Source organism: Chelonoidis abingdonii, chromosome 4, assembly GCF_003597395.2.
Source record: "Chelonoidis abingdonii isolate Lonesome George chromosome 4, CheloAbing_2.0, whole genome shotgun sequence".
Taxonomy (NCBI): Eukaryota; Metazoa; Chordata; order Testudines; family Testudinidae; genus Chelonoidis; species Chelonoidis abingdonii.
Genome location: NC_133772.1, coordinates 52,886,350 through 52,909,516, shown reverse-complemented (window position 1 = coordinate 52,909,516; position 23,167 = coordinate 52,886,350). Strand labels below are relative to the sequence as shown.

Here is a 23,167-nt window from a genome sequence, read left to right as displayed (position 1 = left end):
TGTTCAAACACTTGACACTTATAGTGTTACCGAATAATGTAGAGTGTATTAAAAGGTCCTTCACGTAACAAAGGTCTTCACCTCATGAACAAACAGTGTTCTTTTTCCTCACCACAGGATATATGACTCTGTTCCAAGGAACTGTGTGTTTAAAAGTTCAAAACTTCAAAGCTAAGACAAATTATTTGGTGAAATAAATAGTTCTTTAAAAATATTTTGGTAATAAAAGCAACGTGTAAACAATTTGACCATAATAAAGTCCATTAGACTTAATTGTTTTTTGTTATTAACTGCATTCATTCCTGTTGGAATTTATTTTTCTCTTGATGCATGTGTGCTCTGCACTACTTAATTATGATATAAGATAATATAAAATGCTGTATTGACCACAGAAGAGAAATATTTGGACAGTTGTCTGGAGTTGCCAGTATTGGCTTTCATTATGATCTTCTTTCTTTTGGGTACTGAATGAGCCAGGAAATTCTACGTATGTGCCAAAATATTCATTAGTATTCCCTTCTCTGTCATTGTTCTTGAAGAAAAAGTTATTTCTGGCATCATGTTGCAGTTCTTATTAGTGGAGACTTAGATGCTTCACAGATTTTTGTGATCATCAGTTTTTAGAATATACTTTTGGGTATAACTTATATGTACAGGTGCTTTAATAATCATCTGGTAAAAGTAAAAACACTCTTTGATCTCCTTCTATTATATGTGAATTATGAATACCTTTTAGCCCTCCAAGGGACATAGCTGCTAGAACTATGTTTATATGCTACCTTGGTGGAGAGACAAATACAACTGCAAGCCTCTCTCCCAGGGTAGAAGTGATGCTCTGAGTTTTTATGGGTAAGGCACTAGGATATCACCATTTGGCAGGCCCCTAAAGCAGTAATAATGCAACCTCAAAATTTTTCATTTTTTAAATAAATATAGTTAGGTAATAAAAACAAGCTAGAACAATTTGGTGTTCTTTGTCTTTGCCATACTACCCTCTCTGGAGTAGCCAGCTAGCATAATGAATGTAACAGCTCTGAAAGGAGATCCCGTGAATGAAAGCAGCAATTTCCTGGCACATCACCACTCAGATTCTGTTCAGAAAGGGGATCACTTTTTTGGCATACATTCTTGGAATGGCTGGTGGGCAAGGATGACCTCATATTCCAGTACATAGTTCCAATCACAAAAATAATTTTTAGCTTAAGCCCTTGTCTATATGGAACTTATAACAGTTTTTTAAGCTGCCTACCAGGCTCTACACTGAAATTGATACTTGAGGCTCCATGTAAACAGATGCCGCTGATTTTGGAGACATGTGATGGCATCTTTCACTTATCACCAATCACACTGGACCATATGCTGCCCTTGATCTTTGCACACAATTCGTATTGAGTTTCTGTCACTTTATGTACCATCTCACCTTCTTGGGGCAGATGGTTTGGGAGCAAGTCAGAGCCAGTGACTTGTACAGGAAGATCTGGCTTGAGTGTTTGCATCTTCAGCCTAAGGATTTAGATAATACTCTCATTACTGATCTTTAGGAGGATCACAGAATTGATCTCCTAGACAGAGCTTTAAAGCCTTTGTATTGCTCTGAGCTTTTGGCCTAGCCTTTGGATGGGTGTAAGTTGGTATCTGCTAGGTCTTACTGTTATTTGTACCTGATATTTTAATATATGGCTTGTATTTGTGCCTAGAATGTCCATGGTGGGGAAGAGCCTTAAACACCCAGTCATGCCCTCTACGTCAACAAGCAGAGAGGACCTTAGCTGACTTGATCTTGCCAAGGGAGGGGTGCAAAAAAGTATAGGAGGACAGAGTGCTACCTTCACAGCTTTACCTCCTGCAAAACCACTCGGTGTGCTATGGGTATCCAATTCTGTGATATTTTGGGAGATGGACCCTGGGGCAGAAGGGGAAGAAGTTGCTAGTGCCCTTGGCTTTTTCATCTACCCTTATCCCACAGAGGCAGCAAACAGCAGCACCATCATTTTGAGTTCTATCCATGCATCCTTGTCTCACCACTTCCCCACACCCTCACAGAAGGGGTTATGGTATGTTGTGGATCTAATTAGGAAGGCAGCTCCCCTTCCTTTCAAATTTCTAAAATCAGAGGAGTTAGGAAGTTGCATCCGTCCCCTTCCGCACATGCACGCCTCATCCTTCCCACCTGAGAGGATAATCAATTGGGAACTCCAAACAGTGATTGTTATGGATGTCAAGCCCCTCCATTCTCGCTCATAAAATTAAATATTTCAATCCATTATTATTATATATGGCAGGCATCAGATACCCTTAACGTGACTTGTTTCCTTCCCTCTGCTGCCTAAAATTAGTTCCATGGCCCCAAGGAGCTTTACAGAAGAGCTCTATTTGCTTCAGAAGTCCAAACTAAGTGGAGAGCTAAGCTTAATATTTATATGACAGTAGTGCCTACATGCCTCACTCAGTTCATGGACCTGATGCTAGGCACTGAACAAAGTCATATAGTAAAATATCTTTGCCCCAAAGAGTTTACTGGGGGTACATCCCTTTTCCCTTCCACCCAAAGAACAACACCTGTTCTCTTGCAAAGGGCATTCCAACATCTTCTGGCATGTAGGGTTCAGCAATATTTCTCTTTACACGTAATAGACCCCCTTCTTTTAAAAAAGTAATAGAGAAGAAAAACAGATGTTTACTTTTCTTTAAATGTTTAATCCTTACCGTGGTACCATCCTGTTACATTTATAGGGCTTTGCTGCTCCCTCCAGGTACAGCAGGTGGCACTCTTGATTCTTTTAAGTTGAAGCCTATTTATTAAACTCCTAGGAGATCAAAACAGTGCCATGCCACCTAGAACCACTTTGCTGGCTTCAGTCATGCCCAAGCAGGCCACGGATCTTGCAGGTCTCAGCTTTGGTATTTCCCTGCAGAAAAATATAGACACTATCCCCTTTTAAACAAGGGACTGTTTTTTGGCAATAGATATGGGGAAAAAAACTACAATAAAACAGGTAGCTGGAATGTGCATGCTGTAGATTATTATCTACTAAAGCAAACACAGAACCTGTCATCTGTTATAGCCTCACATTACCACTTTGGGGTCACTTAGGGTGCACAGTTATGTAACTGTAGACAGTGCCTTCCATAAATCATTGCTCCCCACAGCAGGAGAATATGGGCAATATCCTAGCCCTTCTGAAGTCAGTCTGAGTTGTTCAGTTGACTTCAGTGGCATCAGGATTTCATCCGTTGTATTTTCTCTCTTTATAACACCTTGTTTTTTTGTTTGTTTGTTTTTTGACTACAGAAGCCAGCCTTATTTCATCTTGTTATAGGTAATTGTAGCTACTTGCTGGCTTTGTAGTTGGCCACTAGCAGAAGAAATTTGCACATTAAGACAACTCATTTCTGTGGGAAGTGGTAGCCTGATCAGCATATAAGGGATAATGTTTTAGGTATGCCATTGAAAAATGTTATTTTCACCCATCCTCTCTCTGCTTTCCACAAAATTTGGATCAGAAAGGCCAGCAGCAGGAATGGGAAAAGTCTCTTGTAAATTTTACTTGCCACCTGCTTGGTACATATATGTAAGTGCCAGTTTGTAAAAAACAAAACCTAAACCAAAAAACTAACTGTATAAATCCCCACAGCTCTAGACTATAGGAGTCTTAGTTGAGAATTTTTTAGGGAGGTGGTTAACACTAAAGGCCTCTCTAAAATGTGCCTATAAAAACTTGTGGGTACACAGATCAACACAAGAAGCTGATGCACACAACTGCAAGTTTTGTTCAAACAGCTGGGGGCATCTCCACCTTTTGCAGATTCCTTGTAGAGGTAGCTCTGATAAAGAAGACACTAATTGTTCCCCACCACCACCCTAAAAATGATACCCCCTGTAAAGTGGATAAAAGCAAGGGTATGCTTCAAGCCGGTGCGGTTCTACCTACTTGGGAGGTTCAATGCATTGAATCTATGCAGGAGTTGAACTTTAGAGCATTGGTAATAGGCACCATGAGATGGTGCTGTAGCTCCATTAACAAACTCCGTAGGCTCTCGAATTTGTTTTCTGGTCCGTGGTTTGGGGAATTTTTAAGTAACGCTAAGATGTCCTGCCCACATTGATCCGGTCGGCGTCTAACTTTAACCTGAACTGTGGCCCAGGAAATCCTTCACCATAAGTAACCTTGTAAACTGCCATGACTATTTTTTGGAACAGGCTCCCACAATAAATCTATTACTTTGTTGTGCAACGCTGGAACTTTGCGGTTGTTTCTATGATTTATTATGGCAAAAAATAAATTTTGCACGATCAATCCCGCCTGTGAGACATTTCAGCCCGGGTTGAATCATGCGCTTAGGAAAGGCCTTGGAGCTTTCTGAATAGCCCTGCTCCAGATTTTAAAGCGCAGGTTATGCTTTTATTGTGTTTACTTGCAAGAGGCTTTTCTTCGCTGCTTTGGCTGCTGACAAACTGCCTGTGATTAATGGCTTGATAGCCCTGTTATTGCACTGGCTAGTGCCGTGTCAAGAAATAGTTACGATCGGAGAGAACAGGGTCAGAAATGACTAATTTTGATCTTGTCTACCCTCTCCAGAGACACCATAACAGCACTGTTTTATGTAATAGTGTTTATTTTATTTCACACGTTACCCATGGAGAATAGCGGATACATTCTCTGCATTTGTCACCAGTCCAGAATGCAAGATAAAAGACTCAGAGAAAGTTAAACACCAAGATTTTACATTCACGCTATGAAAAATAGGGGGAATACAATGCTTTTTAAAATGCCCTTATGCAAAAATAGATAACGTATAAAAATAACTCTTTTCAGATGCAAAAAGGACGGGAAACAGTAACATCTTAAATATTGATATTTATCTTATTATACACACACAGCACTTTTAATTAAACCACGTACAATTGCACTTTTCCTCTCTTTATTACATTCAAGTATTAAGGCAGTCCCCGCAGGGACTAGTGAGTGTCCGATTCCCTGCCGGGTGCAGACAATGCAGAGGGTGCTTCCCCCAGCCCAGTCGCCAGGGCAGGCAGGGAGAATAAGTCCCCGTATGTCCGAGATCCAGAGTTCACACGACTTCACTTTGCAGCCCCGTGTGATGTGGCACCAGAAAGAAGAGAGCCAGCTGTGAGCTCTGCCCTGCGCGCTCCAGACCCTTCCTAGGGGCGCTGCGCCGCTGGCTGGCCGGGCCCGGCTGGTGCCGAGCGCCTCCGGGATCCGGCAGCTGCTGTAACCCCAACTCTGTGTGTTCAGTCCCAGGCCATGCTGGTGCGCGCCCTGCTCTGTCTCTGAGGCTGTCTTGCCCCACAGGCTCCCTGATGCTGAAGCACCGGGGAAAGCCACCATCCGAGGTGGCGCCAGCTCGGTGCTTGGCTGCAGCTCTTAAGTCTTGAGAGAGGGGGCGCGGAGCTGCGCCTGCAGCCGGCCAGGCTGGCCTGGGGCTGCGGCGCTCGTGCTGTCCCGGCGGCTGGAGAGCAGGGCGAGCCAGGGAGACTGCGTCCGGCTAGGGGCTGGCACCGAGCGCCGCCTGCGGCCGTATCCCAGGGGGCTGATCTTGTTCACAGGGGCGGCGCCGTCCTTGTCCTTGTCTGTCAGCTGGTAGATCTGGTGGGCCAGCTGCTGGATCGTGCAGGTCCCGAACCTGCAGCCCAGGCGCATGGCCTGCAAGTGGGGGAAGCCGTTCATGCTCTGGCGGTAGCGCTTCACGCGGATGCGGGCATCCTCCGGGCTGCTACAAGACACAGGGGAGAGGAAGAGGACATGAGAGAGGAGCGGTGGGGTTGCGGAGCAAGCGGGCCCTCCTGGAGGAGGAAGAGGGCTCCAGGGCCGGGGGAAACCTGGGATTAGCAGTGCATCTAGGGAAAGGGGAGGCTGGGTAGTGTTTGCACTGAGTACAGAGTAAAGGCCATAGCCCAAAGCTTGCTGGCTGTTGGAGAAAGTGACCTCGCAGTCTGGTGGCTGATATTATAGCTGTGTATCCGGGACTCAGGTTCCCATTTATATTTGGCTTTCCACAGCAAATGTGCGAGTCTCCCGCCAGCTACAATAGAGGACGCCGGAGCCAGATCCCAAGAGGTTTTACGGTCCCTAGGGGTCCCCAGCCGCGGGGAGGTCATCTAGGATTCAACCAGCCCGAACAAGGGAGACTGAAAACTTTCCACCGGCTTGCGCAAGAGCCCGCCTGCAATACGTGTGTGACCGCGAAGTTACCTGGGATGCGAGACTCGGGGATCCTCCTTCACGTCCTGTGACCGTATGAGAGGCTGCACGTCCGCAGCTGCCACTTGCCCGCTGAACGTGCCGGGAGGTATCGCGTCGCGCTTGGCCCGGCTCAGTGCCCATTTGGTCCATCTGAAAGGAGCAGCAAAGGGGGGGGGGGGCGGGACGGGCTGTTAGCGCGAGCCCACAGTGCAGGAGCCAAACCAAGCACAGGTAAGGGGCTAAAGGTTGAGGTTCTGCCAGCGCAGGTTTCCTAAAGGGGTGTTGTAGGTGCTGTTCCCAGAGGAGTTTACACCTAGGACGGAGCGCGCCCGGACTATTAGCCATGTCTCAGAGCCATTCCTCAGCCTGGGCAGTGAAGCATATTTGGATACTTACTTTCTTTTGAAGTCTGAAGCGACGTCTAGCCGTGCAGCATGCACCCCAAGGAAGGTCACGGACCCGAGATAGAGGAGGGTTACGTGAACCAGTTTCATTCTGGCTGAAATCCTGGTGGAGGAAGACGAGAAGAAATGTCATCGGGGGTATATTTAACACAGAGATGTTGTATTCGGTTACAGTGAACTCTACGCCTCGGGATGGTCCTCAGCCACTGGGGACTTGGTGTGTGTACGAAACTAAACGCTAATATTGGCTTAGCAAGTTATCGCAGAGTAAATAAGGGTCCCTCCAAAGTTTGCTTTTGTCAAACATTTTACTTGCTTACATGGCTGAAGGCTAAAATTGTTGTCAAAAATACCCCAGTGGCAATGGGTGAAATTAGGATTTCATTCACTAAAGCTATTAGAAAAAGCTTGCTACTAAGTTTTTAAAAGCATGCAACAAATTCCCTTACCAGCCTATATGTAATTGTATTTGGTTTTAACCCTTGACAGCTCAGCTTTCTTAACTCGCATAGAAAACTATGATTTACATGGCAAGCTGCAACAGATACCAAGAGCCAGTGCAAACCCAGCAGCATAACTTCATGCATTTTAAAAAACAAACCAGATTGGTAACTATTTGCCCCCACCTAATTCCTCTTTTTAAAAGATCAGTACCTGATAATGATGATAATCCACTGAGAAAATTTTTTGTATATTACCGATCCCAAGTAGCAGTTTCCCTCGGAGTCGCTGTGCCACGAAAACCCCTTCTCCCTGTCACTTAGGTAACCACTAGCTAGCCTGCGCTCCGCTTCACACTTTTATAGAGCAGCGCCGCTGGGGAGGGGGAGGAGCTTCCTATGACTGGTCTGACAGTTTCTGCCCCCGACCCCCCGCCTGCCTCAGGCACGTCTAGCATTAATCATAGTGCTGCGATAAGCGTGGATTGGGGGCAACCGATACTAGGGCAAAAAGTAAGATCAGCAAAAACTATCCCGTACAAGCTTGTTGGCGTTGTGCTATTTATCAAAGGAATTTTTAGGTGTTGTTTCTTAGTCATTGCATGCTGCAACGTTCATTACAACTTACAATATCTGCTGTATTGATGAGTCTGTTTTATATTCGGAACACTCAATACCTGTTGGTCTATGGAGTACAGATACAGTATATAATATAGAGATCCCTAGAATATAAACACTATAGATAGACATTTATAGATGTATTGTAGCTAGACCTGATCATGCAAATGTAGCAAGTCAACACTTTTTTAAAGTTTATGTTTGGAAAACTTGAAGTGCAATGGATAATTTTAATGAAGAACAGGCTTTGTTACGTAAGTCAGGAGATGAATACATCATTCGGCATTGGTATTTATTATACACCCTAGAGCATTTCTGTCTGTTGTTGATCGTTTTAATGTATGCTGACATTTAGATATTGTTAAAATATTAAGTTTAGAACAAACATTTAAAGATTCAAACAAAGGAAATTGTATTGATATGGAACTAGAGACACGGTCATCTAAAATACTAACAAGTATAGACTTTTTTTAAAAATGTAAGGGGACAAGCCGTCAATGGGCCGTTTTAGCCCTGATCCTGCAAACAGTTAAACATATGCTTAACTTTAGTCAGGATAGTAAAGTTAAGAAAGTGCGTGTTTGCCGGATCGTGGCCTTTGTCAGTATTCACCATAGCCAATAAAATATAGCTTTGTTCTACAATAGTGTGACATCTCTACTATGAACATTTCAGACGTTTAGGTTTCTTTTTCTTTCTCTTCCCCTCGGATTCTTTTTACTAGAGAACATTTTTACTCTGTACCAGAATGAGCCAGACTTATCCGCTGTTGAAATGCAGATTCTTTAGAGTCGCATTGACATTTTTCCAGACGATCCCCTGGTGTTTCTTGCTGCCTTTACCGTTGAGAAATATTGAAGGATAAAAACTGGATTCAGACTCCCGAGCCATTTAATTCACAATCCTGCCAAAAGAAACATTATTTAGGAAACCAGGTGTGTATACGTGTGTGATGCTGTCTTTTTTTGGTAAATTTGGCGTGTGTATCACCTTTGGAAAGGTATGTGTATGAAGATGACAGAGACTTTCCTCTGACTGCACAGTTGACTCAGTCTAAGGTGATCCCTCCCTTGCCAGCAGCGTCCAGAAGCATTCACGTCTCACAGCAACCCCAGTGTATACATCTACTTTGGGATAGATTGCTAGGCTGGTGGCAATAAGGTAGGTGGTTGGGGTGTGGCGAGGCGTTGCAGGTGAATTACAGAGATGCATTCTCCGGGTTAACTATTCTCCCTGAAATTGCGGCTGCTGCAGTGGAGGCAGACAGGGCGCTCGCTGCCAAACACACGTTGTCTTTCTCCAGAAAAAGTGAGATGTTTCCACGTTGCGATTTTAATACAACTTCAGGGCTTAATCCTGCAAACACTTAGGAATCTGGGTAGCTTTACTGGGTAGTTCCATTTCCTTTCATACATACTGTGTCCCAAAACAGAGTTAAATAATGCAGTAGTGATAGTTAAAGGGTCAGCGGAGGGAGGGAACAATTAAGTAGATGAGGGAGAAAAGAAATTAAATGAATATATCACTAATATATAATTTAAAAAAGTAATCTTTCACGTGGTTTATTTTATAGACAAAACCTAGAGTAAACAGTTGACAAAGTAACATACACTCAAATGGTCATTTATGCAACTAATGGTCATTTATGCTTTAGCTCAAGTGACTACTAACCATCTCTTTAAAACCTTCCTTAATCAGCAAAAATACATGATGAAGCTGACCCTACTTTTTCTGAGAAGGCAGGATTTAATGTAATGGGCTTTGCATTGGTTTCATATTATAATCCTTTGCAGTTTCAGTAAGAATACATTTCCTCAAATGTGGAAAATTTCTAATTAAAATAGCTAATTAAAATTATTGGCCAAAAGAGAAATTCCATTCTTTATACTTTTAGGAAATATAATACAGGAAGAGTCCTACATGGATTTAAGATGTGTCATAAACCATTCATGGCTCTGTTTCACTTAACAGTGACATGCTTAAAAGTCTGTTCATGACAAACATCATTTCAGTGATATATAAATCATTTTAACCTAACATGAGATTGAAACTTGGCACTCAATATATCAACCTGCTGGTGTAGTTTCTGAAAAGGTAAAGTTGATTTTAGGTCTAACATGAAAACATTGCTTTCTGAATTCAGATGCTTGTTGTCCTTCCTAAGCATAAACACACAAAGAGCTTAAAAATGAGCTATAAACACTGAGTTTGTACATGGGGTAATATTGCTTCTTTTATTTTGAAAATGATTTCTCAAACAGTCAAGTTTTTACACTTAAAAAAAGAGACACAGGATGTTCCTTGTATTATTCATCATATATTTTTGAGGTAACATAATTAAATACAATGGAAAATATTTCTCCTATGAGACGTCCATTCTCCCATAGCTACTGACTCCCATTAATTGGGAAACTCACTGGTCTGGAGGACGGAGTGCTAGGCTAGATATTATGAATTATGCATTTTTAATCTGTTACAAGTTGACTTGCTGTTGACCTTGGGCAAGTCACTTCAACCTCTCTGTATCTCAGTTTTCCCATATATAAAATTGGATTAACAGTATGTACCTTCTTTGCAGGGAGATAGTGAGGATTAGTTAGTGTTTGTACAGCACTTTGAATAGGCAAAGTGCTAAGTATTATTGCTGCCATGAGTTTCTCTAAGATCTCTGTGCATCAATGGGAAAATAGATTTTTGGCCAAATTCCATATGACTTACGCAAGAAAATCTTTCCTTAAAGTCAGAGAGAGATTTTCTTGTGCAAGGAGTATGGAATTTTGCCCTTAAGTATGGATTGATATTAATTTAATGATATTTATATGCAATTTACATTGTCTTACTACATATTATAATGAATCTGAAGTTGGACTAAATATATGAATGTAAGTATTCTACAATATATAGTGTGTAAAATCTCAGCCAAAGTCAATCTGCCGAATTCTTGCTTTTAGTTTTATTCCTTTTCAGTTAATTCGGGCCAACATATTCAAAAGTGACTAGTGATATTAGGTGCCTTGATTTTTGGGTGCCCAACAAGAGACGCCTTAATGGCATCTGATTTTCAGAAAGTGGAGAGAATCCAAAAATTGAAGCACCCAAGAATCCCTGGACACTTTTGCAAATCTAGGCTCTGGGACTTGTCCATTGTCCTCAACATTTTGAATGTTCCACCTACAACATAAGTTCACTCAATGTTCTGAAAGTTTTTTTTTAATTTCCAGGCAGAACAGGATGAGTTCCTCTCCCTCTCTGGGAAGAAATATGATCTCATTGTTGAGGCATTGGACAGGGATTTAGTTTCAATTCTCCACTCTAACACAGACTTCCTCTGTGACCTAAAGCAAGGGTCTCTCTCTCTCTCCATGTCCTCATTTGTAAGATGGGGATACAGGGATGTACAGAGGATAACTCCATAAATATTTAGGACATACTCAGATACTATGATGATGATGACCATATGGTACCCAAATAAGTAGTTTAGTTAAGAAGTGAATTCAAGTTAAGAAGTGCTTTTTCTTTTGTTTGATTGCTTTTAAGGCATGCCACCCTATGCTGTGATCCCACTAGATTTTACAATCTAATCAAGATTTAGCTATGTCTGTTTGGATGGAAGAGGCAGGAATGGTGGTAGCAGTGCTGGTGAGACACCAGGTATATTTTTTTCTCCTAAGTGCATATTGAATTAATAACCCAGCAAAGTTCTATGTAACATTGTTCTGCTAGAGGTGCTCTCTCAAATGAAGTGCGAAAGAAGAGAATCTGAGATTTGTTTTGATGAAATAATTCAGTGGTACTTTTTGTAAAAGTAGAGATGTTAATCCTAAACTCCTGGTCAAATTCCAAATTAGGTAATTACATTCTGCCTATATGAACTCCTCCCACAGTTTCAGTTGTACATAATATTATTCAGTCCCTGTTCTAAACTGCTCTGTACTCTTGCTGGGCACGGTCAAACAGTTGCTGTGTTTCAAACTCTATTGATCCCACCTCACAGAGGTGCTGTGTAGCTTAATTAACAAATGCATACCTTTTTGCTATTTCAGCATTGCTTTTCATCCAAAGATCTCAAAGTAGTAAAATTATACTATTTTATAGACTTCTTACCCTAAATTTTCAAAGCAGCTCTTTAGGTTTCAGTCATAAAAATCTGAGAACCATGCTGCCAAAAACCTTCACACAGCTTTAAAAATGTATCCCTTAAACTTATTCTAGCTACTCTACTACTCAGGGGGAATCAAACCAATCTAATCAGAACCCCTACAGCTCTTCTTTTTCTCTAATCTAATATGCAGTATTTTAGATTAATCTTATGCTCTCATCTTTTCTACTGAAGCTTACACTGCATTTTATTAAGCCTAAATCTTGCTACCTGATAATACTTTATAGAAACGTTGACTAGGTTAAGGGATTTGGGGGGGCTGCTGCCCTCTACTGGAAAGTAACAAGGGAAAGGATTTTAATGATCCATATAATGGTCCACTCCATCTATACTAGGAAAGGGTTGTTTCTAATTACACCTGTTCTGAATTTAGAGTGTAGTTATTCAGTATCTGAGATATGGACAATAATATTCCTATACAAAACATGTTTATTACTGTATTCCATATCCTAACTGATGGTGGAGTGATGAGAAATAAATCCAGTTGTAACCTAACATTAGAACTAAACACTGATTCATAACACTTACTGCTGCAGTTCTTACTATTGTGCTGTAAAACATGTCTGGGATATAAACAGTGTTTTTTATCTTATTATACTATTTTTGGCATACACTCAACCAGTTAATCAAGCAATGTCTTGTCAGACACAGTACATATCACTGATCAGCATAATCTTTGCAGCGGCTAGTAGGCCAATTAGGTTTTGGCATAAGAGCAAAAGGCCTCAGTCCTATTTACACACTATAAATAGCAACCTGAAATCTTCCACTTAACTGTAAATGAGCTCTGCAGGCTCTTGAAGAATAGCATTTTGCTAGGATATCACACAAATGGGTAAGTAGAAGACCAACAATATTAAATAAAATAGATACTGGAAGTCTACACTTGAGTCACAACAACCATCTTCACGATGAGAATTTTAAAGTGACACCAGCCTGTGATTTTCCCCCTCCTTGAGTGCCAGTGCCAAAGTTGTACTCCACATGGAACCTAAATGTGGGAAGCAAAGTGGGAAAGCCTGTTAATAAATATATATGGAAAAAGATTTCCGGGCACATCCAGCTTTCAACTAATATGGTTACCATATCTCATCACAGTATTTTAATAGAAATTTGGGCCAGAGGCAGCCTGCCTCTCTCTCCCTTATATACACACCTTCTGCCCCAGATTTTCCTGCCGACTTTATTGCCAGAGACAACTCAGTGCAAGCATTATAAGAGTCATAGAATTACTACAAATAATTAAGGGACTTGGTGAATGCTGTGCCATGATAACCACACTCAGTTTAGGAAAGCCTGCTTCCCTCTGCACCCTAGCATGTTCCTAACATCAAAAAGAAAAAGTAAACAGGAAACTTCCTGGAAATTCCTGGCCACTGAAATTCCATTCTTAAGAAGGAACTGAGGGAGGTTATTTTAGATACCCTGATATTTCGTATTAAGGCATTTATTTTGCGTGCACTGAACTATAAATGCATCAGCAAAATATTATACAAAACAAGAGGATGATGTACTTTACTGCAATTTTTGCAACAGAAAAGGTCCCATGTGTAAGCGCTTAATGAAGTCAGGGAAGATATTTTAGAAACAACTTAATTTTCGTCTGGGTGTTTGTTTTTTTGTAGTTTTCATGCGTTAAACTAAAAGTGCGTTAATAAACTATAAATACAAGGAAGGAACAATATACATCTTGCTGCAACCTTTAAAGGAGAAAATGATCTTTGGGCGGGTATTTTTGAGAGAGACTTTTTTTTTGCATGCACTAATATGCATAGGTAAACTACCTTGCTGCAACCTTTGTAATAGGGAGGGCTCAAATTCAAGCGCAGAATGCAAACAGGCACGTTTATTTTGGAAGAGATCTTTGGATATTTATTTGTTTGCCCGTGCGATGTGCAATCGCGAAATGCAAATAAAGCGGGAGGACGCTGCACCCCGCCGCTGCCTCTGCACCTAAAAGGGAGCCCGTCCCGAATCCAATCGCGCGCTGGGCAAGGCGGACAATAGCCCCAACCGCATCCCGTCGCGCCGCCGCTCCGCGTGCTATTTGTAAACCCCGCAGCCCACGCCCAACCGCGCCGGGGTCACAGCACAGCGGCTTAGGGGGCGCGCAGGCGCAGAGCGCGCCTGGGTGTCCAACATGGCTGAGGTGCTGCTGTTGCTGCTTCTCCTGCTGGAGCAGGGGGCAGGATGCTGAGTTCCCCAGCAGCCAGCAGCAGCCTCAGTCCTGGCAGGGGCAGTGGGGGCTGAGGCAGGCTCTTCTCAGCCATGGCTAGGCTGGCTGACTATTTCATTGTGGTGGGCTATGACCATGAGAAGACAGGTAGGTGTGGCTGTTTGTAATGCTGCTGTGTAGTGTCTGGCCGCCCTCCCCCCGCCCCCTGGTGTCACGCAGGCCCCCAGAAGGAGGAGGTGGAGGCTGTGTGGACTTTGTGTGCCAGAGGCTGCTGCGGGGAGAGGGGAGCACTTCTCTTCAGGACTGGAGGGGTTGGCAGGGGGGATGGGGTAACTGCCTCTCCCCAGGTTGGTGGGGGCTCAGGGGGTTGCTTTCACGAAGGGGGCTACTTTAGCAGGGGGTTAATTTTCTCCCCAGGACGGTGGATAGGTTGGAGGGGGAAGGAGGGGATTCTCTTCCTGCGATGAAGGCGGGCATGTTTGCTCCAGGACCTTCCCAGAGCACGGGCATGTGTGGAGTGGCTTTCAAAATCTGCCAGTGAAAATAGAAACACAGTAGTAAACCCCCCCCCCCCCGTCCCTCCCAGCACTAAAACGCCTGTCATATCCTGAGCGAGTTATGAACGATGCGGGGGTTGGGATGGTCATTTTCAGCAGAAGAGGTGACATTCTGATCCTGTCACTTATTGGTAATTTCATTTGGATGTAGGCTGTTGTGCTTTCCAGGAGCCATTTTGATCATTTGAAGGAGGGCAATTGTGAAAAAAGAACGAGAGATTTTAAATGCCTCATAATTTACATCATAAAAATTATTCATTATAAGAGCTTTTAAACGTTAGCTTAACAAGAATCCCCAGGTGCGGATTCATGTTTGTTATTTTATGAGGTGTTTTCTCTGTAAGGAATAATATTTTTGTTATTCCTTTCTCCTACCTCTTTATGTATGTAGTTTTTCAAAATATTTTGTTTAGCGGAATAGTAAATTTAATGCTAAAAGAAAGATTAAGTAGGATCATCCTGGAAACCAATTGGGGTTATTGCCATTTTGTTTGGGGACAAACAATTGTTAATCACCGCCTCACTGAGGTGCCGTTGATGGTTTAGTATAGGTAGCAATAGGCTCTGTAAGGTTGCTTGTGTTATGGAATTGACACAGCAAAAATGTTTCTACTCCTCTGGTCAGATGAGAGGGGGAGACGTTATTTATGTCCGGTGTGCACCCTTAGAGGCAAAGAAAAATTAAAATATTTCTTTTATTCTCTGGCTATAATATTTGTTAATGATGACATGACATCACTTGTTTATGGATATTGCTGAAGAAACTTTCAACTCTCATACTGATGTATTTTAATTTTCAGTTGAGTTGACTGGTACACAGATACACACAGACTTGCTTTTCAGTGGATATTTTAGGGTGAGCGTTTAATCAGCTATTGTCATTAAGCAGGATTTTAAATAATTAAATGCTTTTTATAAATGCCTAAGGCTATATATAACAAATCATATTTAAATCTTGTACTTGAATCTGTATTCGTGGACTCTCTGAAGGTAATAGTTACTCCATAGCTTCCTTTATGTATTGTCAATATATACATAATAAAGAAAAAGATGCCAAACTAACCCTTTAACAGAAAAATAAAATTTATTAAATCTAAGTATTGTATTTAGAAGGTTTGTTTGACTTGGATAAAAATCGGTCCATAAAAGTTTTGGTGTTCCTTCTGAAATTCACACATCATTTTGTCTATGCATTGCAATATGTATTGTCTTTTCTAATTCCAATGGTGAAATTATAGGACGTGTAAAGCACTGTGAAGTAGAAGTAGGGTGCAAGAAGCCAAGGGCCATTAAGGGGAAGAGACAAATATGTAGATTGCTTTTTTAAGGGTCTGCAGTCAGCTTTGACATCTTCACTATATGAAGTAAATTGACAGATCAGAATTGGACAAATGTCTGTATTTGTAAGACCCTGATCCTGCAAGCACTTTAGCACATGCATAACTTAATGCACGTCTCATTGACTTCTGGACTACTCCCTTGTGTAAAGTTATACAGATGCATAAAAGCTTCCAGGACGGGGACCTTAATTTGAAGAGTCCATGTCCCGAAATAGTTAGTTTAGACCTGACAGAGAAATCAGAAGTTATTATTGAATGGGTTTGCTGCTGTTTTTAACACCTACTGTTCAAAATCTTTGAGAGAAAACAACATTCTCCAGAAGACTAGGCACGCACTGTATTCCAGATTCCTTCACCCCCACATGCAATTCCATAATGCGCAGAGTACTGACTTTTTTCTTTTGTGAAATTCCAAAGTTCTTTTTGTTGTATTTATTCCATTTCCTTCTATATGAAATAGATGAGCCCAAAAAGATTTCTCTAAGATAAACGTATAATCATTCTTGATGGTTTTAAATAAATCATTGTGTATAGACTTTTTTTTTCTCTTCACTTTCTCTTTTTAAAAGGCAATTGTTTTGATATATTAGATTGTTTTAACTTTTAATGGCAGTGAAAAATGTTTGTAATTAATGAAAATGCAAAAAACCCATTACACCAACTTTTCTAAATGATTTCAAATAGACTCAGTATAAATTTTTAAAATCTTGAAATATATTTCATGTAGTTTAAGAAACTATTTTTAGAGTTCTTATTGGCAGAAAATACTCTCAACATCAGTGTTACAACTCCTGATCCAATAAGCGTTTTTTAATTGCGTCTGAAAAAGGGAGAAAGATACTGTTTATTATAGTCTTATTTTTTACATGGCCCTCATCAATTTAGTGTCCGAGTGCCTCACAAACACTAACAAATTTATCCTCACAGCACTCCCATGAGGTGGGTAAGGATTATCCCTACTCTACAGATGAAGAACTCAGGCAAGGAGAGATGAATGGATTTACCCACAGTTGAGAATTCAACCCACTTTTCCTCAGTCACAGTGCGGTGTCCTAATGACAAGACTATCCTTCTTATTACAAAGGCAAATCTATTTCACCTGGCACTTTAGCCATAGCAAACATGTGCTGACAGTTTTCCCACTTAGTTGATTATTTATACTTGGATGTTTCAAAATTATAACATTTAGCAATTTACAGGTGCATTGGTTCGTATTTTGTAATTTAGTTTAGTTTCATGGTAATCCCCAAATAAGGAACGTAGAGTTTAAAATTAGTGAAGCCTCTATAATGTTTTCTTCACCTTTTAAAAAGTATTTTAGCTTAGTATGAAATGATTTTTATGATGGTGAAAAGGTGCTGTATTGACAATTCTGTTGATTTAATCCTATGTTTATTCATGAAATAGGTGTACAGCTGTGGCGTTATAAGCTTCCCTGTGCCACCCTGTTAGTGTAATCAGCTTTGACTTGGAGCTACCATCAGTGTGTCAGTCACACACAATTGGTGGATTAATCTAACTCCTTTGATTAGATTTTTCAGTCTTTGTTAGTTGGAAGTATGGCAGACATTCACTGACACAAATTGGCAGGCAGCATGTTGTATGTAATCCTGAATCAGTTCTAAAAATACATTGCAAGTATAGAAGTATTTGGGTCCTGATCCTGCATTTGATTGTCTGTAGGTGCACTCTTACACGGAAGAGTAAGTCAATGGGACAGTGTACCTGTGCATGATCATATGGAATTGGAGTGGTGGCTTTTATTGGGAGAGAGTGTCTGTACAACTGCTTATTACCCTGCTATTTATGGTTTGTGATATTGAGCTATAAAATCTAGCAACCTTAAAAACTAACAGAATTATTTTTTGTAGGCATTGTATACAATTCCATGCAACTTTTCTGATAAGTATGTGACTTTTTTTATGCACACATTTACTAACTGTTGAAAGTTTCAAGAAGGAAAATTATTCTTGTCGACTTGCCCCATGACGCGTATAACTGTCAGTATACATACATGTGAGTGATGCATGCACAGTTGAATCTCAGTTCTGCATTTGTATTCACACACATAGACCCTTGTACCATGATCAAGCCCTACTTATCTTGGATGTACTCTGTGTGGATGTAAGAGCCCACATATGCAGGTTGGAGTCTTAGTTGCAGTTGAACTGAGCTTGCATTCCTTGTACTCTCAACACTTCTTTTGAAGTCACTGGTCATTTTGGGTGTGACGAGATGAAGCAGCCCTTGTGGGAAGTGAAATAAGCAAGCATTTAATGTGGCAAAAGTGAAGGAGTCAGATTTAATATATGTCGCTCTATAATTGTTAGTTACTGCTCTTACTTTTATTCTGAACTAACAATTATAGAGCTACACATGTTAAATCTGACTCGTTCACTTTTGTCACATTAAATGCTTGCTGACTTCAGTTTCTACTGCTGTATCACTTACATACCCAGAATAATCAGTGACTTCAAAAGAAGTTTTAGGTGCACAGGGAGTGCAAGCTCAGGTCCATTGTAACTAGGACTTCATCTACGTATGTGAGCTCTTACTGGGATGGAGAAGATTTTTGTTATCCAACCAGTTAGTGTAATGCAGAAATAGTCCAAAGGGCACGTATTGAGATTTCTTTGCAAAGAATGTAGCAGTTGGAAATGTAGGCCCCATGAATCAAAAAACACCACTTCATGTGCATTCTATGACTTTTTTTTTTTTCCCATGGGTTTTGAAGTGTGTTTGATGTGCTTTACAACAAGAATTCCCATATAATGTGTTTTGCATAATGGAATGTTGATGGGATTTAGGGAAGTGCACAGATGTTTGCAAAGATCACACAAGGGCATGAGAAAACATGCTGCTGCTTGTTTTGTGTTTTTGTTTTTTGCTGGTATAAACCCTAATCACAAATTCATCATTGGAATTTACATATGGCCTTATTCAAAAAGGTATGCGAGAGAGACAAGATTGTATTGCTTTCCCAAAACAGAAACAAAATGGTAATGGCAAAGAAAGAAACTAAATATTGGGCAAGTTTAATTTGCCCATATACACACCATGGCTTTTCTTTAATTAAAACGTTGGAAAAAGAACTTGGATGTAATTGAGATGCAATAATGTATACAATAAAGTAAACTCTAAAAATTGCCAAAACAGAGAGAATCTGTTGTTTGTTGTAAATATTTTTTTCTAAAACTAAACAACAATTAGTCTGCATTACTCTTGCTCCTGGTATTCAGTGGTTCTATGTATTAAAAAATGGAATAAGGCTTCAGTACTTAATTTTTATTGACTATTAGAATGATTAATAAATTCTAATGTGACAAGTGATCATACTATAACTGCCTGTACCTTCACTTTCAAAATTATGTAATCTTGTTTAAAGAAATCACTTTCTCTTACCTAGCTTCACATCTTGTTAGATTGTGAAGCTAGATAAGAGAGCATGAAGTGAAGTGGGCAGAAGAAATTCCTAAGATGTGGTATTTTTGTTTTGATTCCGTTAACTTTTCTGTGATCAGTTTGCTTATAAACAGAAGAATGATATTGTGCCCATTTCAGTTAAAACAAAACAAACTCCAGCTAGAATTAGAATGTGTGTTGTTTTTTTTGTTTTGTTTTGTTTTGTTGTGTGTGGTGTTAAGTCTTTTTGGAGATGATGTAACTGGTGTGTAACTTCATAATAAGTGCTAAGTCTTTTCATATTTAAAGTAGTATCACATATAGTACCCAGGACAGGCGTTTGGCTGCTCCATAAATCAAGGAAAGTCACTTTCTTCCTCTTTTAAATAAACCCCTTCCCCCTACAAAAAGAGATACTGAAGTAGGAGGAGTATAGGAAATCAGATTGTGCCACGACTGCATGAGGACTAGTTGCAGTCTAGTCCTAAAAGTACAATATATCTAAACAAAGAAACCAAGAAAACAAACACAAAAGCCCTATACTTTTTGTGGCAAAGGAGCATTAATGCTTCATCAAAGCACAAAATCTGCTTTGAGTTAAATCAGAATGCAGCTACTCAATATTGTGTATTGGATAAGATATTAGTAATCACACATGATTGATATCAGTCACTTGGTGTATAGGGAAAAATGAAGTTGTAACAGAAGGTTGTCACATGAGTAGTGTAATCTTCGTTAAAATATAATCCACTGTTACGTAGGCATTAAGGCAAAGCAGAAATACGTTTCTCATGTTCTTTTCCATTGACATTCTCTGGTCTCTGAAAACTAAGATTCAAAGATTTGCTACCAATATAAGCATATTTATTTATTTAAGCTGTTCATTGTAATTGAAAGTGGTTACTCTGAATCACCTAATTCATAATTTAAGAGAATACTGCAACTCTGAAAGTGAAGTTATACCTTCTTGTTCTGACACTTCTTTCAAAACTTGGATTTTGAACCTTGTCCGCTGGATCTCCCTTTCATAGTGATAATAGCAAGAAAAGAGTATTCATTTAACAGAGAAATATTTCACACAGCTATTTCAGTTTAAAATTTAATGTCCAGAAGGCACACATGGTTATTGTGCACGCTTGTCCAGAAACTAGTTTAACTTGTCCTGGCATTGTTTAGTAAGGAAAGATAATGAACGTTTTATGTCTTCAGGGATAGTGTAAGACTAAATTGCAACAGAGAAATAATTGCTCTTTTCTGTGGCAGTCTTAAATTAACATACTGCAGTTTTATATCTAACTGAAGGATGTTTCTGCTTGACACGGTGTATTCTTCTCTTCTTGGCCAGCACATTACATTGTGCAAGTTTGAGCACTGCTGAAGCCCTGGCTTCTATAACTGCAAACATATTGTGCAGTAGGAAACAGCGGTGACTTGCATTTTTAACTCTTGTAATATAACAAACATAGTAGCCTTATCATATAACACTAGTGAAGATAATTATACTGCTCTGGTGCTTCATTGACATGAATTTAAAATACCAGTATGATAGCAACGCACTCCCAATAGCTGCAGCTCATAAAGTGGGGAACTGAAATTGTGGCATAATTTTCAAACAGGAAACAGTAGTTGCAGTGTTCAGCTTTGAAAAATATTGCTAAAATCTGTACCATATAAACTGATTAAATTGTGGGGGAAAAACTTGCTGCTGATCTCCTTCTACTCCATCTTTGCAGAGTAATGCAAGGTTTGCAAGTTTAGTGCTAATCTAACAATGACCACTGTGATGAAAGACTAGATTAATGTGATTGTACTGAAGGTGTTTGATTTCTGTTGTTTTGGGATAATTTATGTCAATTTGTGTACTACTTGCTTTTTTTTTTTTTTTTTAAAGAATAAATTGCACCTGTAGTGTTAACGTCCTATTCTGAAGTCACGAACAATCTTTTTAGTGTTAATTGGGATTTAACTGCTAAATCCCTGCATACTGGGCAGAGAATATGACTTACTTATCTATTCATCAGTGACTTGAGGATACAATGATTTTATTTGGCTTTTTAAATTGCTTCTAAGTTCATTTTCCAAATCTTGTTCCTGCAATTTCGGTATGGTCAAACACTGGAACCAACTCATACAATAATCTGTAATATTGTTTAGAACACAATTTTCTTGGGAACACAGTAAATACAATAAAGCATGGAAAATACAGCATCTCTATTAAAATATACAAAGGTACCAAATGCTTCATGCTTAGACAAAACCAAGAGTTGGCCAGGATCGGTGAACCTTGAGTGCCCTTTTTGCATGTTTGGGTGTTGATGGAAATACTGATGTAGAAATTCTGAAGATCATAATAATCACAGGTATTAAGAAGATTCTACAAAACTATTTAGGACACTTGAATCTTTATGAATAATTATACACACAATTACATTAAAAGAATATTATTAAGGTTGCAAAGTGAAGCACTCACGTTAGGAAATGCTAGAATTAAAGTTGCCTGTGCAACCTTAATGAGGCCCCTGTGCAAGTGCGTTAAGATAGTCAGTCATGTAATTAATGACTATATACTATTTTTTTTATACAAGACTCCGGTCTCATTCAGTACTCCCAGTGGACAATGCTTAATTAATGAGCCGCTATCAATATTTTGTTTTATTCTTATTGTGCAGTGTGGCCCCATGCTTATTTTCTGCACACTGTTCTTACCCTGCTCTGAAAATGGAATTATTAATTTCCTTGTTGGGTTTTCTATGGCATTCATCACTACAGTATCTGAGTGCTTTGTAAACATTAGTAATTTTCCCCCCAAGATCTCTGTGAGGAGGAGGGATATTATAATCCCCATTTTACAGATGGGGAGCTGAGGCACAGAGAGATTAAGATCAAAAGTATCCACTAATTTTGTGTGCCCAATTTGAGATGGGTGGACCTGATTTTATTTTTTGAGATCACTTAACAATATATAGAACTATAGATTCAGACACATCTCCTATTGACTTCAGTTGCAGCTGAGAGTTCTTGACACTTCTGCAGATCATTCATCAGGGTCTCAAGATGGGCCCCAGAAAACAAGAAGCACGAAGTTAGTGACCACTTGTGAAAATTTTGGTTTCATTGTCTTCATTAGCATCACATAGGAGTTCTGAGGGAGAGGAGGGACAGAATCCATTTCCTCCAGGGCAGCATTCAACTGCTTTAACCATGAGACTATCCTTTATCCTCGTGTAGGCCCCTACCTCCTTCACCATGATGAATCCCAGAGCAGATCCATTCTGTGCTCTGAACGAAGCAAGGACCCTGTGGAAAATATAATGAATAATCATATAATTAAACATTATATCTTAATGCATATACCCAAAGAGGCCGAATTACAGTTCCACTTACAATCTTAGTTCTGGGATTTCCTAACTTCAGTGCTTGACTTTGCAATCTTAATTATTTCCTACCTGTTAAAAAAAAAAAAGAAAAGAAAAGAAAAAAAAAGCAAATTTGAAATAAATTCCATCATGTGGGATCATATTGACATCCACATAGGTCATCAGCAGGGTTGGAACCTTTAGATCCACTCTTCAGACCTTGCCACTTGAGCTAATGGAGTAACTGATGGCAATTGTAGCTTGTCATCTTCTGCAGGGGTCAGCAAAGGGGGATGAGACATGCATTTGCCAGTGGGATTCACAGATATTTGCTGACTGCAGAGGAATGGTGAGACTCAGGACTCTTGGGCTCCATTGCAGCATCTGGAGGGGCGTATTCTTTAGTGGGCAGGATCCTCTTCACATGTCCCTTAAGCCTGATGTCTTCTGTTCCATCCTCTCCAACCTATCCTTTCTATTCTTTGCTCCTGGCTCCTTGTTCTAGTCCC

At 40.1% G+C, this 23,167-nt stretch overlaps 2 protein-coding genes across 2 annotated transcripts in view; one reads left to right on the top strand and one right to left on the bottom strand.

Moving 5' to 3' along the window:
- Positions 1 to 4,620: 4,620 nt before the first annotated feature.
- ADM (adrenomedullin) lies at positions 4,621 to 8,259 on the bottom strand. The gene is made up of 4 exons (XM_032788131.2): positions 7,265 to 8,259; positions 6,603 to 6,713; positions 6,216 to 6,356; positions 4,621 to 5,736 (listed from the first exon to the last, which is right to left on the bottom strand). Exons 2-4 carry the CDS (start codon positions 6,698 to 6,700, stop codon positions 5,388 to 5,390), a joined length of 588 nt encoding a protein of 195 aa, XP_032644022.1. The 5' UTR covers positions 6,701 to 6,713; positions 7,265 to 8,259; the 3' UTR covers positions 4,621 to 5,387.
- Positions 8,260 to 13,943: 5,684 nt separating this feature from the next.
- Positions 13,944 to 23,167, top strand: part of SBF2 (SET binding factor 2) — a 636,382-nt gene continuing 627,158 nt past the window's right edge. Inside the window, exon 1 of the mRNA XM_075065844.1 lies at positions 13,944 to 14,150. Coding sequence (XP_074921945.1) covers positions 14,096 to 14,150 — 55 coding nt within the window. The 5' untranslated portion in view covers positions 13,944 to 14,095. The remainder of the gene's footprint in view (positions 14,151 to 23,167) is intronic.

Excerpts from the sequence above, each read along its gene's own strand:
- ADM (XM_032788131.2), bottom strand. The coding sequence starts at position 6,700 with ATGAAACTGGTTCACGTAACCCTCCTCTATCTCGGGTCCGTGACCTTC. Across the intron at positions 6,357-6,602 it reads GCTTCAGACTTCAAAAGAAA|ATGGACCAAATGGGCACTGA; the intron begins GTAAGTATCCAA and ends TGCTCCTTTCAG. Across the intron at positions 5,737-6,215 it reads CCCCGAGTCTCGCATCCCAG|CAGCCCGGAGGATGCCCGCA; the intron begins GTAACTTCGCGG and ends TGTGTCTTGTAG.